A 17,138-nucleotide genomic window follows, 5' to 3' on the forward strand; every position below is an offset into this window, starting at 1 on the left:
CCGAAACTCCATCTGAACCTAAGAGAAGCAAAGAAGGAAAAAAAGGAATGACTGTAGAACTGATCAGCTCTTTAAATGACTCCATCAGAAAAAAGCAAGGAAGGATACCACACTACTGAGAAAAGCTGGAAGTACCTTAAAGCTGCAATATTATTGCTTCCAATTATCCAATTATCTCATTAATCCATTGTAGGCCATTCCACATTTAAAATAATGATTACATTCATTTTTACTTGTAGAAAAAAAGCTCTTTTATGCACCAGAAAATCTTACCTTCATTATTTTGCTCTAAATTGTATTCACCTCAATACTGATCATACTCTATGCCCTACCAGAACTAACAATTAAGCTGAATTTGCTTATCAGCCATGAAACACCTGAAAAGACTGGCTTCCTGCTCACTATTGCACAACAAGTATTCTTAAGAGTTCTAATTTCTGGTTTGATTTAAACATTAATATGTCCTGGATTATTTTTGTTCTTTGAGTATTTATGTGGGTTCTTTTTATTTCATACAAAACCAAATGTTTATTCAGAATTGAAAACAACAATTAAACAGATTAAAGACTGTACTTATTCCCCCTTTTTAAACAGCAATTACAGTATCTCATTCCAGATACTAGCTTTTCTTAAAGCAACAATGTATGCTCATCTAGTCACAGGTTCTGGGTTGAACTGTGTAACCTCTGCACTTGTCTGGAAGTTTATCCCAGATTTTGTAACTGCTAAAACAAACAGAATTTAGATTTCCCTGTTCCAAGGGCAAAGTTTTTGCCACTTGACTGAATTAAGAACACCATTAGCTTTTAACACATAAGGCAGAGGACATAAAATTGCACGCTTGTTACTCCAGATAAAAGGCAGGAGTGCAACCACAGTAATCAGTTCATTATGGTGTGTACTTCTGCCTGGAAATAAGTTCACTGTATGTGGGTTACTTAAGGGAGCCTTCTCTGGAGAGATGCTTTTTCTTTTATTTTAGGATTTTGCACTGACCACCAAGAGACTAAGTAGGTTGATGGCAGTTTCAACACAGGTTTGTCATCATGCCCAGGCTGCTGAAACCTTCATATTCTGAGGGAAACTTCCTAGGAAACAAGCTGCTGTGTGTCTACTTTCTTTGCTTGTTCTCTGTGAAATACTGAATTTGAGAGGCAGTCCTAAAAAAAGAGCAAAGCCTTAAAAAACTAATTGTCTTCCCCTGGTGGGTACCTCTAGCAGCGCTTTTCAACTCTGGGCTACAGCCCTTGTATTGAACACTGTCTTGGTGGAACCAGCTGCATCTCTGTGTTTCTGAGAATCTGTCAGAATCCAGAATCTGACCTCCACCTCACCTCATGGGTCAGAAGCAAAGATGCTGAGACAGAAGCTTGTATTTTACCATGGTAAAGGGGGGTCTGTTGTGCCAAAAGGTGCATAAAGACACCAGAGAAAGACTGTGTGTCTGGGATCGCCTGGCATAGAAGAATGAGGGAGAATGGGCAGCCAAAGGCAGAAATGCAGGAACCATAGTGCCTGCAGGAAAAGAATTGACTGTATTACCACTCCAGTATTTGGCATCTTTTGTGGGCATGGAAAACAGTAAGGTGGCACTGGAAAAAAGCTGTTGCAGGCATTTACTGGCAAATCCTGAATGAAAGCATGAATGTAGTGACTGACAGAATAAGTCAATGAGCAATAGAAATAGGTACCTTCAGGTCAGTCAAAGGGAGGAAATGAGTCTTTACTCCAGCTGGACATTACAGGCTTGAGCTATTATACAGATAGCCTGCAAGATTGAGATAAAGTGCATGGAAGACCTGAACAAAAGACTGCAGGAATCGGTCTGTCTTAGGAACAGATCTGAATGGTGTAATACCAGTTTTCTCTCCATGGGTTAGGAAGAGGAATAGGGAGAAGCTCTGCTGTCTGGGTTGAACTGAGCTTTTGCCTAGATGGCTTTGAATGTATAAGCAAGGGAATAGGTTAAGATTTATTTTGCAGAGGCAGTTCCTGAGCACAGAAGCAGATCTACTGATCTTTCAGCAAAATAATTATCCTAGTAACTTCCCTGTGTTGATAAGATTCTCCAGAAATAAGCTATACAGGAAAAAGGATACCAAAAACAAAGCTCCCATGATGTGCTGATTTTGGCTGGGGTAGAGCTAATTTTCTTCACAGTAGCTAGTATGGGGCTGTGTTTTGCATTTGTGCTGGAAACAGTGTTGGTAATGCAGAGATGCTTTTGTTATTGCTAGGCAGGGCTTGCACAGTGCCAAGGCCTCTTCTGCTTCTCATCCCACCCTGACAGTTGGCAGGCTGGAGATGTGCAAGAAGCTGGGAAGACACCTCCCTGCCAGTGGGAAGTAGTAAACGAACTGAATTCTCATCTCCATCCCACCAAGAGGGAATGAGCAAGTGGCTGCACAGTGCTGGCTGAGGTTAAACCATGACATGTGAGAAAGGGGAAGACGAAAAATTTTTATGTAGAGTATTTTAAAAGAGAAAGGGAAGAGGTCAGAGAACTTGAAAAAGATGGTCATGGAGATTAAAAGTTGGAGAAGACCTCTCACAGAAAGCTGCTGATTGAGCTTTATGCAGCTAATGGGGAAGAAAGTTGACAGTGTGGCAATCAATCTGGAATCTGATTATAAAAGCCTCCTAAATTTTGCCAAAAAAATCTCACCAAATCATAGTGAAAGGAAAGTAGGTCTAAAATGGGATGGAGTGGAGCTGATGGAAGAATTTAATTAATAGTTTCTGTAGAGAATGAAAAAAATTAAAAGCAAAAGGGAGGATTGAGCAGTACTTCAAGAACTCAGGAGTCCTGATATCAGGACAGATTCTTTAAAGTAGATGATAGTGAATCATACTTCCACTGCAATAGCAAGAAGGCAAAAAGGAGAACCAAGACTACAGAGAATGAAACCTGAACCATCCTGAACTAACTGGTGGAAAAAGGCAGCATCTCTGTGGTTTAAAATATTTCTTATAGAAAGCAGTACTAACAGCAGAAAAACCAGTCATATTAAGCCAAGCTCATTTTGCAAAGAACATTGGTGGTAACAATGTTCTTCATGAGATCCGACTGTTGGCTTCAGAGCAAATCCAGAATCTTTCAGGTGAAATAAGACATATTCTGGTTTTTTTTCAGAAGTAGATATTAGAAAAGGACATTAATATTGCTTCTATCTTCACTTCTAGTCTTGATCTGGGCACTAGGACTTGCAAAGAATTTTCATTCTGTATGGTTAAGGAAAAAGAGTCAATGAGTCACAGACAAAAATAAAATGTAGACCACACTGCAAACAAGTATAATCTTTGGACATACACAGTGTGTCAGAAGACAGTTTCTCATTTAGTCTAGGAAAGAGTTCTCATATAGTTTATAACAGACTTCACTTAATCAAACTCTTTACGTAGATTTATTTTACGGATGCTGATGACCAGGCTTGACAAAATCCTACGCCTCTCTTTTAACAAGAGTTCGAACAAGCAAAATAATTCATCCTAGATTGTCTGTCAGTGAAGCTGAGCACACTGTGGTTATATTTTATGAACTATATTACAAAGGCAAGAGAATTATAGTAACAAGAGATTTGGAGGATCTCTTAGAAACAAAGGTAGGCTATTACACAGTAAGCTCCCTCAAATGAAACAAGCCTGCCTGTTTGAGGCCTTGTAATAAAGTCTGGGTTATGACGTAACTTTGTCCTTATACCATGTGAAGGAAGTTATTGAGCATTACACACGAGAGGCCCGGCTGCAGATGCACAGGGGATGTATGAGCAAATGCCAAGGTGAATCAAAAGAAATACATGATCCACCAGCAGACAGTGCTGCATCTCAGGATTGAAGTACACCTGTAAAGCCATACAAGGAATTTGAAGCAATGTTCTTCCAATTCACGACACGCAGCAAGTGACATTCATTCACAACAGCAAAGCCTGCTGCTACTCAGCTCTGATTTTGTAAGCAGTACAATTAACAAATTCACTTCAATAAAATCTTACCCACAAGCTACAAAAGTGAGCTGACTCCTGCAAGGCTTAGTTCAGGGTGCCTGCTGCTTTTCTGTTGACTCCAGGCTGGCCATAATGACACAAATAGCACATTTTTCTACTGATTCCAATTCCTCGATGAGGCCTGTCTCTCAATAAGTGATCTTGAATTACCATGTCACCGTTAAAAGTAGATTTAGTGTGAGTGTAAAACATACTGATGTGCATTTAATTTAATAATGTACTGCCACATGAGTAGTGTTTGCTTCCCTTACAAACCTGGCTGCTGAATGAATGAATAACAATCACTTAGAAGGTAACATGAGAGTTTCCTGCAATACTGAAACAGAACAATACCCTTTCCCTCTACAGGGCTGGGATTCAGCACAAGCCACAGAAGATGGTACTTGCAATCAATTAACTCAAAGCCAAAGGTACATTCTTCTGGGCCTGTTGAATTTACCACTGTGAAGTTCAGTTTTAATGAGAGAGTGATAATGTCTTCAAGCAGTTGGGCTAAAGGGAAACTAAATGAAACCAAACTGTACAGCAACAGCCACAAGGATTCTCCAACTTCACCAGCCAGCTGAGCTAAGTTCATGTAATAAAATGGGCTCCACTCCCACATTCACAAAAACAAGCAAATAAGAAGCACTATAAAACAGATTAAGAAGAGTAGCTATAATTCTTAATTAAAGAATCCCACCAGTGCAACCTACACAATTGCAAGCAACACTATTTGTGAGATTCCTCGTCTACAAATAGTGACCCTAAATTACGCTACCTGAATTCCCTCCAAACACATTTGTCTGATGAGTTATCCCATGGAGCTGTGCAAGGAAGGATCTGTAAAAAAAATGTCCTGAACAAGGACAATTTAGCAGTTCAAGACCATTTTCAATTTCCTTTTCCTATGGTGTATGCTGATAAGGCAAATTGGAACAAATAGTCTCTCTCTTACCTCATTATTGATGAAACAGTAAAGAATTGCAACCATCAGCCCCTGAAATCAACAAAAACCAGAAGAACAGTGAGCAGAGCAGTTTCCTCACTTTGCCAGACTCACTTGCAGAGGGCTAGAGGCTTCACACTGGCATGTCCATGATAAGACTGAAAGGTGGAGAATCTTTGATCCCTGTCAGCTCTGATGGCAGAGTGGAGGTTTAACCAAACTGTGTCTCAAAGTACATGGTATTAGGAAAAAGGAGTTGCTGTTTTCTTCAATCTGTTATTTTTGTCTAGTGATTTCTTTCCCCTTCTTCCTTACCTGGTTTCAAGTCATAAACGCTTCATAAATGAGCAATTCACAGCAGTCTTAAATACAGCTCTGCGCTTGATAAATGGGGAATGAGTGACTGTGCAGGGAAACTAAAAGAATAATGATTTCCTTACACAAGGAGACTCATTTGAAATGGCCTTACCTAAGGCAATAGTTAAATAAAAATCACAATAAGCCTATGCCCTCCTCACATGCAGTTACAGCTGGAGACAGCTACCTCTCACAGCACAGATTTTCCAAGGACTATCAAAAACACTGGAGAAAGCACAAAATGTGCTTTCAGCAATGCCATTATACAATTACAGGAAATCACAGACAATTTTCTTATTGCCCTGAGGTGAGCCATAGGAAGTAAATATTAATATGTGGACAGGAATACCAGTTTATTGTAGTCAAGTTGGCTGTTAAAAATTAGTCCTTACACCTTCCTTTCCACTGTCATAATCCTGTAACATCTAGTGCTAACCTGAGAAATATAAGGAACAGGGAGCATGCAATGAATGAGAGAGAAAGCAGGTCCCCAAATAGCAGTTAAGAAATATCTTACGCCCATGGGCACACTGTGAGTGCTACCTGGAATGAAGCAAAGGAGAGCTCAGTAAAAAGCTTCACGAAGCGCAGCATCCCTCTGGCATGCTCGTCAGTAATAAAGGCAAAGATGACCTCGTGGGTCCCCAGCAGTGGGATCAGAGTCAGCGTAGACTTGGCCAACCTAAGATCACAAAGAAATTAAAGAACACAGTGCCACTGAATAGACCACTGTCGATCCAAATGATCACTGGGAGCCACTGTTCCTGCATTCTGTTTCTGACACAGCTTCAACTTTGGCAAGTCAATGACGCAGGGTCCTCCTCCAGAGGCTGCAGGATGAAAACCTCCTCAAAATGACCTTAGTAAGTTCCCACAAGTTTTAACCTCCCCTACCACTTCACTGCAGACCATTTCTTGGTGAGAGCAAAGCTCTGTATCCAGCTACTAGCTGCATTTCACCTGGAAAATATTCCCAACTCAGTAAGAAACCATGTGCTTTCTTGTACCTGCAATGTCTTTCCCCTGTATTTTTTTCTCCACCTGTAATTGAGAAAGACAACCAAAACCTACCTTCTTGATGACCTGAAAGACATAATCTATCAATAGCTGGAATATTTAAAAAATATCTTGGCAAAGGGAAGAGTACTTGCTATTCCTTCCCACCTCTACGGCGTGTTAAATCCTCTAACCATTGTAACTATTTGTAACTGCAGAACACTTTGTCAAAGCAATCAAACTGTCTTGAAATGAGTGATGGCAAGTTCAAAGACACAGCTAGCAAAGGATGAAAGACAAACCAACCTGAAATAAATTATTTTTCACCCGTGAGAGAGTTCAAGGTACACAACCACAGGAAAAAATTCACAAGAACGATCCTTAACTCTTTTTAGATAGACATACATGCCAGCCACCTAACAGGTTAGTGAAAGATGCATGAGGATCATGTGGGAGCTTCCTGGGCCACAGAACTTGCCAACATCTCACAGCAATCTGTTTTGAGACAAGTCAGTAGACACAAAATCACTCAGTTAGCAGGGCTGTCAGACCTTTGTAGATCCTGAGGGCTATTGGCTGCTATTCTGAATAATGCAATCACTCAGGTTGGAAGGCGCCTCTGGAAGTCCCTGGCCCAACTCCAGTTCACAGCAGGTTACTCAAGGCTGTGTCCAGCCAAGTTCTGAGTATCTCCAAGGTCCTCCAAAGCCCCTCTGGGCCTCTCCTCCAGCATCAGACCACTCTGACCATTAATTTATTTTCACCTGACATGCAAGTGGAATTTCTCTTGCTGTAACTTGTGACCTCTGCCCTTGTCTTTTCACTGTGACCCTCTGAAAATACTCCATTTTCTCTACAAGTGGGCTTGGAATAAAAGCCTCCAGCTCAGACCTAGGTCCTCATCTTTGTTTTAAACTCTCAAGACACATTAGGATTTCCAAAATTTCATGTGAGGTAAAGAAGGCAGGTAACATACACAGCAACTCTACGCTGATAAAAACACATGAAAATACATGCTGCCTCTAGTTTAGAAGGCTGTAGCATTGAAACACCCAATGTCAAAGTAGCTAAGTCCAGTGCCAGCAGCAGTCCAGCTACCACAGCACATAGCTCTACACTTCAAGAGCTAACTTGTTATTCCTACATTGTTTTGCAGACTGCAATATAACAGTCAAGATGCAGAAATGAAGGATGCAACCATGAATCTTAGCAAGGTGATTAAATAACTGGAAGAATTCAGACACGGATAGACTGAAGCCTGCAAACCAAAAACTGAGTATTTCTGTGACAGCCCTAACATTTCCCTTGAAACATCTCATGCATTTAAGATTAAAAGTTTGTCCCAGTAACTACTGGCAAGAAGAACAAGAAGCAAAACTCAAAATGATCCCACCTTGTCTTCCTTGAAGTGAAAGCTTTTATTTCTATCAGTTCATATTATTTTGTTCAAATTAGAGAAAGATAGGATATTTCAGTTGGGAGGAACCTACGACAACCACCTGTCCAAAACTTAAAGCACGTTCTTGAGGGCACTGTCCAAATGCCTCTTCAACACTGTCAGGCTTGGGGCATTGGCCACCTCTCTAGGAAGTCTGTTCCAGGGTTTTACCATACTCTCAGTAAAGAAATGCTTCCTGATGTGCAATCTGAACCTCCCCTGGTACAGCTTTGAACCATTCCCACACATCCTATCACTGGATACCAGGGAGAAGAGCTGAGTACCTCCCTCTCCACTTCTACTCCTCAGGGAGTTGTAGAAGGCAATGTGGTCATCCCCGAGAGCCCTTTGCTCCAAACTAGACAAGTCAAAAGTCCTCAGCCACTCCTCACAGGATGTTCCTTCCAGCCCTTACATCAGCTTTGCTGCCCTCCTCTGAGTGATTTCAAGGACTCTAACATTCAGTACTTGCATATGCTGCAAGTATTTTAAAAGTATCTGCTTAATTAATATTCATCCATTCATCTAATGGAAGACTAACGTGACAGACATCAAGCCTTCTGTTTATAACACAGGTGAAATACCTGCCCTGGCTTCCCTGAGGCTTTTCTGTGAACTCACTGTCCAAGCAATTACACCCAAGTGTGACACCACACCTGTGCATTACTCAGGGGCTGTGATCTTTAACCACCTTTGTCAACCCATTCCGTTCATGTATGTCCTTGGCTGCTTTTATTCTGATGAGCACGAAAAGTGTCAGACCACCTTATGACATACCTGCATTTTATGTCAGTTTTGCACATCAAATTAGCCTGCAGTTTGGAGATGATGATGCATATAACTCTGATGAAGATGAGGAAATTTACCTGGAGAAGTGAAAAAAGAATTTGTATCACCACCAATAAACACATGTGCGTAAGTACTCAAAAAGGCTGGTTTGTGTATGCATGTGTAGTCTCTGTGCATCCTGCTATGCAGCAGCTGCAGAATTTACTACAGAACTCAACTCCTTTCTAAGGAACTGTGATCTAATTACATACTGTGAATGCACAAGCCACCCTTGAAAACACAAGCACTTCATTACACAAAGCAGGGGACCCTACTTACTCTCTGGAGTGAGACACATTAAAGGTGTGGGCTGGCCCATTTGCCTTGTCTGGAGGTCTGAGCCTGATACAGTCTTGTGCCTGCAGAACAGGGCATTTCTACACAATGCCACAAATTTTGTGGCTCTTTCATAGCCCAGTACCTGAGATAGTATCGTTGGTCTCCCTGAACTACCTTTCACACCTTCTGTTCATGAAGAGTTAACAGCCCTGCTGCACCATGCTGTTCTGTTACCATGTCCTGCCACTACAACATCATGGCATGTGGCCAAATTAAAGAAACAAAATGCTAGTCTGGAATTTCAGTGACAGAAACCAACTCGGTTTCATAACATCACATCTCTGAATGAAAATGTCAACAGCCTCAAAGGTTATTAGCCTTTGGACATGCACAATGGCCAAGTGTGCATCTTTGTACCATACTGTGCTGTTCTCAGGGACACAGTATGTGTCTCAGACTCACCCCGATGGCGATGAGAATGGGCAGTCTGATGATCAGCCAGTAATTCATGTTATAGTTTCTGGTCCAGCAACTAGTAAGAGGACAAAAAGGAGATGAAGGAAAAGTTTCAGTACATTACTAAAATCTCTCGCTTTTCATTCTGTTCCAGCAATGCAGATGGAAAACAATATTAAGGACTAGATCCTAGGAAAGCACATCATGCTGACATGGAAACAGATGCATCTGCTTCTTAGAAACACTGAATGCTTTGTACTATTGCAGCTATCATAATCCAACTGGACACTATTCACTGGCCTTTCTTGCCCACTAATGGCTAGCTCTCCTCCACAATTTGCTATGAATTCTCATCCATTAATTGTGAAGATTCACTCCATTAAAACCAAGGTCAAATTTGTCATTTGGCTGAAAGGAGAAGGGGGGGAATCTGTTTGAGTCCAATCTTTCTGCTGTCATTCCTAGCCTCCTTGTCCTGCACTATTTTTTATTATTCTTAGTCTCCAATGTCAGATCATCTTATTTAATTGCTTGTTAGCTCATTATCCCATTACTTACATCATTATTCTCATATCAGTACTGAGATCAGTCATCTATTTTATCTGTCCTTATTTTCAAAAAGGAGTTACTAATTTCAACCAGGGGAAAGCAACTGCATCTTCAAACACCAGCTCCTTCACTGCATATGCACAAGGTTTCAGGCCCACAGGGAGTTAAAAAATTATAAGCAAGTAACATCAAACACGGGAGCAGCAGTTCCTAACTTTTGCTGACCTAAGCCCTCTGCCAAGCGAGTAGCATGCTGCAGCAATATAATACTTCATTTTCCACATGAGTCTCATTTTGGCTTTTTAAATTCCTGTCTCTTTGAGCAATATGGGAGAAAAATGACAAGAAAAGTCATGGCAGCCCCAGTTCGGGATCACTGGTTTGAAGTGACTCTTACACTGAGGGTTTGTACATCTAGTTCCTTTTGGTCCCCCAGTGGCCACAGCCAGCCACCACCACTGCCTGATGGGCCCTGTCTGTGCACAATGGCCCAGGTGTTAGGGCAGTGCTCATGTGCCACTTCACTTGCTGCTGCAGTGACAGCGTTCTTAATATTTCTATAAAATAACTCTGTTAGCCTCCTGCTCAGCATTACTCAAAAGCAACAGTCACCAGGAAAGCCAGCAGGTTTCTCAGCTACACAGACTGTGAAACAAACCACGAAACACAGCACTACATAAAACAGAGGTTCCTTCCCAAAAAAAAGCTTTCTCTTCATCTCCAAATCTGTTCTGCCAAAACATACATATGCACAATTTTCCCTAAGGCTTTGTAACAGGCCTATGAAAGATCAGCATGGGTGATGCTGGTGCAGCTGAAACCCTCCCCAGCCTTGTAGTGGGACAGTCTAAGAGAAAAGAGCAAACCATGCAGCACGTGGGAGGGATCCATGCTACAACCAGACACCCACAGGTGCTCACGTACTGGAGAGGAAAGCGTAGCAGCTTGGTGTGGCAATTCCACGTTCCCTTGCAGGGACTGCCAGTCTGAGGAGGGCTGGGGATTTCATTTTTCTTTCAATTTCAGTTTAATGCATACAAAAAGCATATTATTACCACCAGCAGCTCTACAGCCTCCAATTCAATTGTATTTAGGTATCGGAGAAAAAAGGCGTGCAGACTGTGTGCAGTCAGTGTACCTGAGCCAGAATCTGAGTAACAGAACTTCTTAATTGGTACACATGACTGGGAGCCAGCTTCATGGAGCCTTTGAAATTAATTTTAATTGAACACCTCAAGACTGATGGGCTAACAGGTGTGGCTGGAAGTGGAGTTCTGATTTTCTCACTAGCTGCAGTAGATGCAGACGCAATTAAAAAGGTTATTTGTAATAACAGAGGCTGAGAAACATTCTTAACATTAACCCACATTTCTGTGTGGGTTAATCTACTTCCTGTGGCACAAATCAATTTTAGCTACCTTTAAATTTATACAAGTATGTGCAATAAAAAAACCATTACAGGTCAATTAAGGTGTCATGACTATTGAAGCATCCAGAAAATAAAATCGGTAGATGTCTATGTGATTTCTTGCCCATCTGTGCTTTCTGTGATTGCCACACTGATAAATACACCAATATCTATTGTGCTTGGGATCTAGCCCTACAGTTTGCTCAGCACCACTTAGAAGATGCTTGGCAACTAATAGCCTCAGAGCCATGAATGGAGAATTTGTCGCACGAAAAAAATGCTACTGAGATGTTTCTGCCTTTGCTTATCAATCCAGTATTCCCCTTCTAAAAGTGAAAACACTGAATTTTCACCTTGAATTGCTACAGCTGAATGGAAAAAAAAAGGACTGAAGGCTGACTGTTTTGCTCACAAACTTAATTGCAGACAGAAGCAAAAATGTTTAAGTATCAGGTTTTTAGGCACAGTCTAAGAACAAGAGCTTGCCTTTAATTGTATTTGTAATCTAGACAAAATATTTTTCAATAGCTTACTTTTGAAAACAGTAATTGCATGCTAAAGGAGTTTATACTTGCACATGTAAGGAAAGAAGAAGCCAGTGTACAACCAAGTCTTGCAGGCTTCAGTCCTTTATTCCAATTGCTATGTTCACAGGACTGCCTCAAATTCCCAGCCCTGACCACATTTATTTCCAGTTATTCTTCACAGCTAGGGAAGTAGTTAAATCACAAATGAAATTTACAGCCTGCTGCATGGTGACAGAGCTATGGCAAACAGCATGAAAGATACCCCTGGCTGCTCCAGCAAATGCCTGCCCAAGGCACAGAAATCTTGCCTTTCAGAGCAGCTGCTGCATGTGGTTATTTATTGCTGTATTTTACAAATATTTAGACAAGATTTAGAAAATTCAATAATGTGCAAAATTGCCCCTTTTAAGGTCTGCTGAAGGCAGTGAGTGACAGTTTTCCTTAACAGAAAACATAAATCAACTCTGAGCACCACATAATGTGAGTGGCTCAGCATGAGCACTTTGAATACATTTTCTACATCAGTAGGAAGATATGCCCATGCAACGTCGCCTGTTTGGAGGCTGCATGGTCTTTACACCTATTCTGATAATGTCAACAAAACTTGCAGTACATCAGTACAGCCACAATCTTGCTACAGAATGTCATCAAGTCAGCCTTGAAAAGGAAAGTCAAAAAATCCTAGCATTGCTTAAGCCAGAAAAGGCCGTTTTGACTGAACTGGTTCAGTACTCTGAGGAACACACACAAAAAAGCTGGTTCTTAATACTCACAAACACCAGAAAACAGTCTGGGGGGTAGCTTTGACTAAACTGAATTTTCACATTGCAGCATCTCTCCAGCAATGATTCTGCCTGGGAGAAAAAAGAAAAGAAAAAAAAATCCTCTAGAAAAGTGCTGGCTGGATAGTTTGGAAACTAAGAGGAAAACCCATTAAATAATAAGTTAATAATAAAAATGAAAGAGCACAAATTTACTTCTTTCATCACAAAGCAAGCTACCCAAATATTTCTAGGCAGCCACTGTTTCTAAAAAGAAGAAGCCACTTTCCTCCCTTTTGTTTGTTTTTTTAAAATCAAAAAAACCCCAACAAACTACAATGCTATTTGGTATATAAAGCATATACCAAGGTAATTTTTTTCTGAACAGCCACCATGGTAAAAATGGACAAAAAGTATTTGGTGTTCTACAGCAGTCTCATGCGTGACACAGTTGACTCCAGCAAGACTAACATAAGCAGACAGAGAATGCGCCTTTATTTTAAGAAAATCTAAATAATGGGAGCTTAAACAAGAAAAGGCAATCACTTCTCTGCTGCTAGGCATAGGCTAATCACTACAAATCACAGGCAGAATCCTGTGGGAGGTTGCTGCCTTCCTCTGAAACAACTGTAAAGGCTACTGCCAAAGGCACAGTATCAGGAATGGTCTTGGTTGGGTATGATGACTTCTATTGTTGATACTGTAAGTACAGAAAAACAAAACATACCTTTCCTTGACCTGCAAAAGAATAGATTCATTCAGACATGCAGAAAATTCTGATAGAAAAAAACATATGCTCCTTTCTGAAATGTTATGCAAGACCTTCAGACAAAACAGAAGCAATTATGTGATGTTTCAGCACATTGCCAAAGCAAACCACACTGAACAGAAAGCAAACAATGACCTGCTGGTGCACACATACAGCACAAATGAGATAGCGATAAAAATCAGAACGAAACCAACCCCTCATCTTCATAAAGGTACTTGACAGTTCCCCAGAGGATAACAAACAGCATTGGCACACCTGAAAAGAGAGGAGACAAGGCTGACATTGACACTGAGACTGGAAAAAGCAGAGAGGAGAACAACTCCCCCTGCCTCCCCCATAATGATGAGCAACATAATTAGCGGGTGTCAGGGTTGCAGCTCCTATCCAACACAGATGGCCATGAACAGAACTAGTGGGCTCCCACCTAGTTCCCAACAGGCGTGAAAAATGAACAACACAACTGCCCCATAACAGGCATTCACCACTTATTCTGTGGATATTTTCACAGAGGGGCCAAGGGAATTTAATTTCTGGAAGCTCTACTAGCCTCTGTACTCATTCTAGAGAGGGGTGCAGTGTGCTCTGACCAAAACCTTCGTGTCCGTATTTCTGCCTGTGGGTCACCCACTGTAGTCAAGCAGGACCAAGCTCAGGCTGTCTGTTGGTGTCGAGGCTGGAGCACACCCAGCCCCACAAGCCCCCCATGGCAGAGGGAATGTGGGCACACCCACATGTGTTCTCCCCACCCATAGAAGTCCCAGTTCTGGCTATGGTACTGGTGTGGACTTGACTGGCTGCAGCATAGACAGCAGACGAAGCTGTGGCAGTGAGGAGAGGCTTGGCCCTACCCTCACCTGTCAGTGCATGGGCTACAGCTGGTCAGTTCAGCTGGGGTGTAAAGGGCAGAGAGACAAGCCAAGTAAGCTAGCACTCATTACCTGCTTTACAGTGTCAAAGGCTCTCTAATTAATTTCTTTCATTTATGAAGAGCCTAGATCACAAAAGTAGTTTTGAAGTTCATCTACCAACCAATACTCAGTACAGAGAATGTTAAAAAAGCGCACAAGGAAGAAAAGCAGGTTGTGACTCAAAAGGCAGGATGAGGAATTTGTGCCAGAGGATAGACCAAGATGGTCTAATTCATCCTTGGACAGTGTCTGATGCTGCATGTGCATTGTACAGAAAGAGCACCATTTAGTGTACTTTGTTACTTTATTCTTAAGAACCAGTAAAGCAAGGGACCATAAGAACATCAGGCTGCAGCAGTTAAGTTCTGCACAGGGCAAATCCACAGTTCATGGCAGCAGAAGCCACAGGGAAACTGGTGATCTCCCGCAGTCTGAACACCTCAAGCAGTATCGTTTCTGGGTTTTATCAGTAAAAAACCTTCTCTTTTGTTGTACTGTAGAATTTCTCTGCTATCAGAACAGCTAAATACTACAGATACAGAATAACAATATCCTCCTTAATCAGTTAATAATAAAAAAAAGAGAGAATAAAGAGCAGCAAGGAAAGAATACCAGTAATTAGAATAATAGCAAAGATAATGAATTGAGTAGAGATTACTTGGGCAAATAGCTACTATGTTCCATGGATGTGTTTGATACTGAGAACACACAGTATTTTGGGAGCAAAGTTACCAAAAAACTCTATACTGCCTTGACAGTAATATAAAGAGAGTAAGAACAGGCTCATTGCACACCACTTCCAAACCAAATGAGACTTTGATTCACAGAAACAAATTATAGTTTGAATTATTCCTTTCTTGATTTTGCTGAGCATTTAGACATCTTAATATGAAACCTACAGGATAAGATATGAACACTGAGAGCACAAAGGCTGTATGTCTGTGGATATATCATTTGATAGATCAAGTGATAACAATAATGATTTGTAGGTTATCTCTGTCTTCTGGATACATCAGAAATCTCTCCATGTTTAATCAAATTACTTAACATTTGAATTGAGAATGTATTATTAACACTGTATTTCAAAAGAGCCTAACTAGAGGGAGGCTGGTATAATAGAATTGCATCAGCTATACAAATATTATACAAATTAATAGGCAGCACATATAAAGCAACTTGTTCAACATTCTCTGCCCACTCCCACTTGTGATGCACACCACTGGTGTCTTGGTATTGCAGCACCATCAGTCACACTATTTTCCATGCTGGCAATGCACATTTTAGTCTGAGACACCAAGACTTAACAGTGCAATACACACATGAGTTTGCACTGATGTTCAAACCTTACTACATGGATACCACCTGACATCTACCAAATTCACAAAGCCTGGTCCTGAGAAATGGGTGGCTCTGGAGACTGTCTGGGACACAGTCCCAGCAAATGGGAATACATGCAGCTTTCCAAAGCCCTAGTGAAGATCTGAAGAGGAGACTGCCCCAAGAACATTCCCTAATTCACTTCAAGCTTGTAGAAGCCATTCCATAACAGCATACGAGCAAGTTTGAAGCATCTCTGCAATAGCTGCAGTTTGCAAGGATCACTGAGACTCTCCAATGACTAATTAACAATCTTGATATCTAATTAGCCTATATAAATGCATATATAATTCTGGCTACTTCACTCGGTCAGAATTCTGTCTGGTTTGAGCAGACAGTGGACATAAACCATGTACAACTCCTTGAATAAACACCACAGATGACTATGTTTCATTAACAGAATCAGCGCTGTATTCCAGTCATGGGCTTCCAACACAACACTTTTGGTGCATTTGAGTTTCAGTCCCACCCTTCTTTCTCCTGCGGCTGTTATTCGAAGTATATCAGATATCCAAGAAAAAAACTGCACTCATTTATAAAATGCATTTATTTAATGTGTAGGCTGAACTCTTTCTGGTTTTGCTTTTTGTCATACAGAAAGCTCTGAGATTGATCTTCTCCTAGACGAACTGACCAGAGAAAGGTCTCTGAATTCTGGAAGTGGTAATATCTACTTTTTCTTCTGTACTGCATCACTCTGAAGATGCCAGAAACTGCAACAGCCTGCTCATGATAAACTCTGCAAAGTTATTCTTGCAGGCTGATAGCTGACCCAAAATCTTTGAACACTACATGGTGATTATGAAATCTGTCAAGTGTACCAGGAAATAAGCGTGCTGACAGCTCAGCTAATAAAGTTCAACTTCAAATGACTGGGCATCTGAATTATAGGCTGCAATAATAATACATATTATGGATTATGAGAAAGTAATGGAACTGCCAAATCAACATCTTAACACACCACTGCATAAATAAGCAGCACGACCTACTTAGTTTCACTCTAGCTTATATATTCTACACCTGGCCAGATGTCTCCACAGTAAGAAAAAAAAAGTTGGAAAACCAGTCATTTTTCAGAATGACCAAAGGATGGGGTAGGTAAGAGAACGAAATTTTGAGAAAATCTGCACAGGCTGATGTTTTCAGAATACTCCACTATCCCTAACGAGAGGGGCAAGAAATTCCTGGGGCTGCTAATGGAAGTTACCATGTGCTGATAGCAGCTTGTCTCTTCATTTAACGGGTCTGAGATGTTTTGGTAACAAAACAGAAAAGCTCAGGTGTGTTCTGGAACCCACAAAGTCCCCGTTACCATGAGAGGTGTCAGCAGGTGGTGCTATTCCATGCCATCTTCTTTCCCTTACCTCCACGTGCAAGCAAGTTTCCATTCCATTCCATTCAGACACACTGTATTTGCAGCTTTGCATTGTACCTCTCTCTACATAGAGGCAATTTCAGGGAAGGCGTGAGGAGCAAGAGAGGCTCCCCTCATCCTCGCATGCCTCACATCCCTAATCGGCAATTTACTTCTTCCTGAAGTAAAATTTTCTCTG

General features: G+C 41.2%; 1 protein-coding gene across 1 annotated transcript in view; it reads right to left on the bottom strand.

Moving 5' to 3' along the window:
* The window catches only part of GLP1R (glucagon like peptide 1 receptor), a 53,800-nt gene that overhangs the window by 3,214 nt on the left and 33,448 nt on the right, over nt 1–17,138 (bottom strand). Inside the window, exons 8-13 of the mRNA XM_017742331.1 lie at nt 13,495–13,555; nt 9,293–9,362; nt 8,501–8,589; nt 5,833–5,971; nt 4,942–4,983; nt 4–18 (exon numbers count right to left, since the gene is read on the bottom strand). Coding sequence (XP_017597820.1) covers nt 4–18; nt 4,942–4,983; nt 5,833–5,971; nt 8,501–8,589; nt 9,293–9,362; nt 13,495–13,555 — 416 coding nt within the window. The remainder of the gene's footprint in view (nt 1–3; nt 19–4,941; nt 4,984–5,832; nt 5,972–8,500; nt 8,590–9,292; nt 9,363–13,494; nt 13,556–17,138) is intronic.

Source organism: Corvus brachyrhynchos, unplaced genomic scaffold, assembly GCF_000691975.1.
Source record: "Corvus brachyrhynchos isolate BGI_N302 unplaced genomic scaffold, ASM69197v1 scaffold188, whole genome shotgun sequence".
Classification (NCBI taxonomy): Eukaryota; Metazoa; Chordata; class Aves; order Passeriformes; family Corvidae; genus Corvus; species Corvus brachyrhynchos.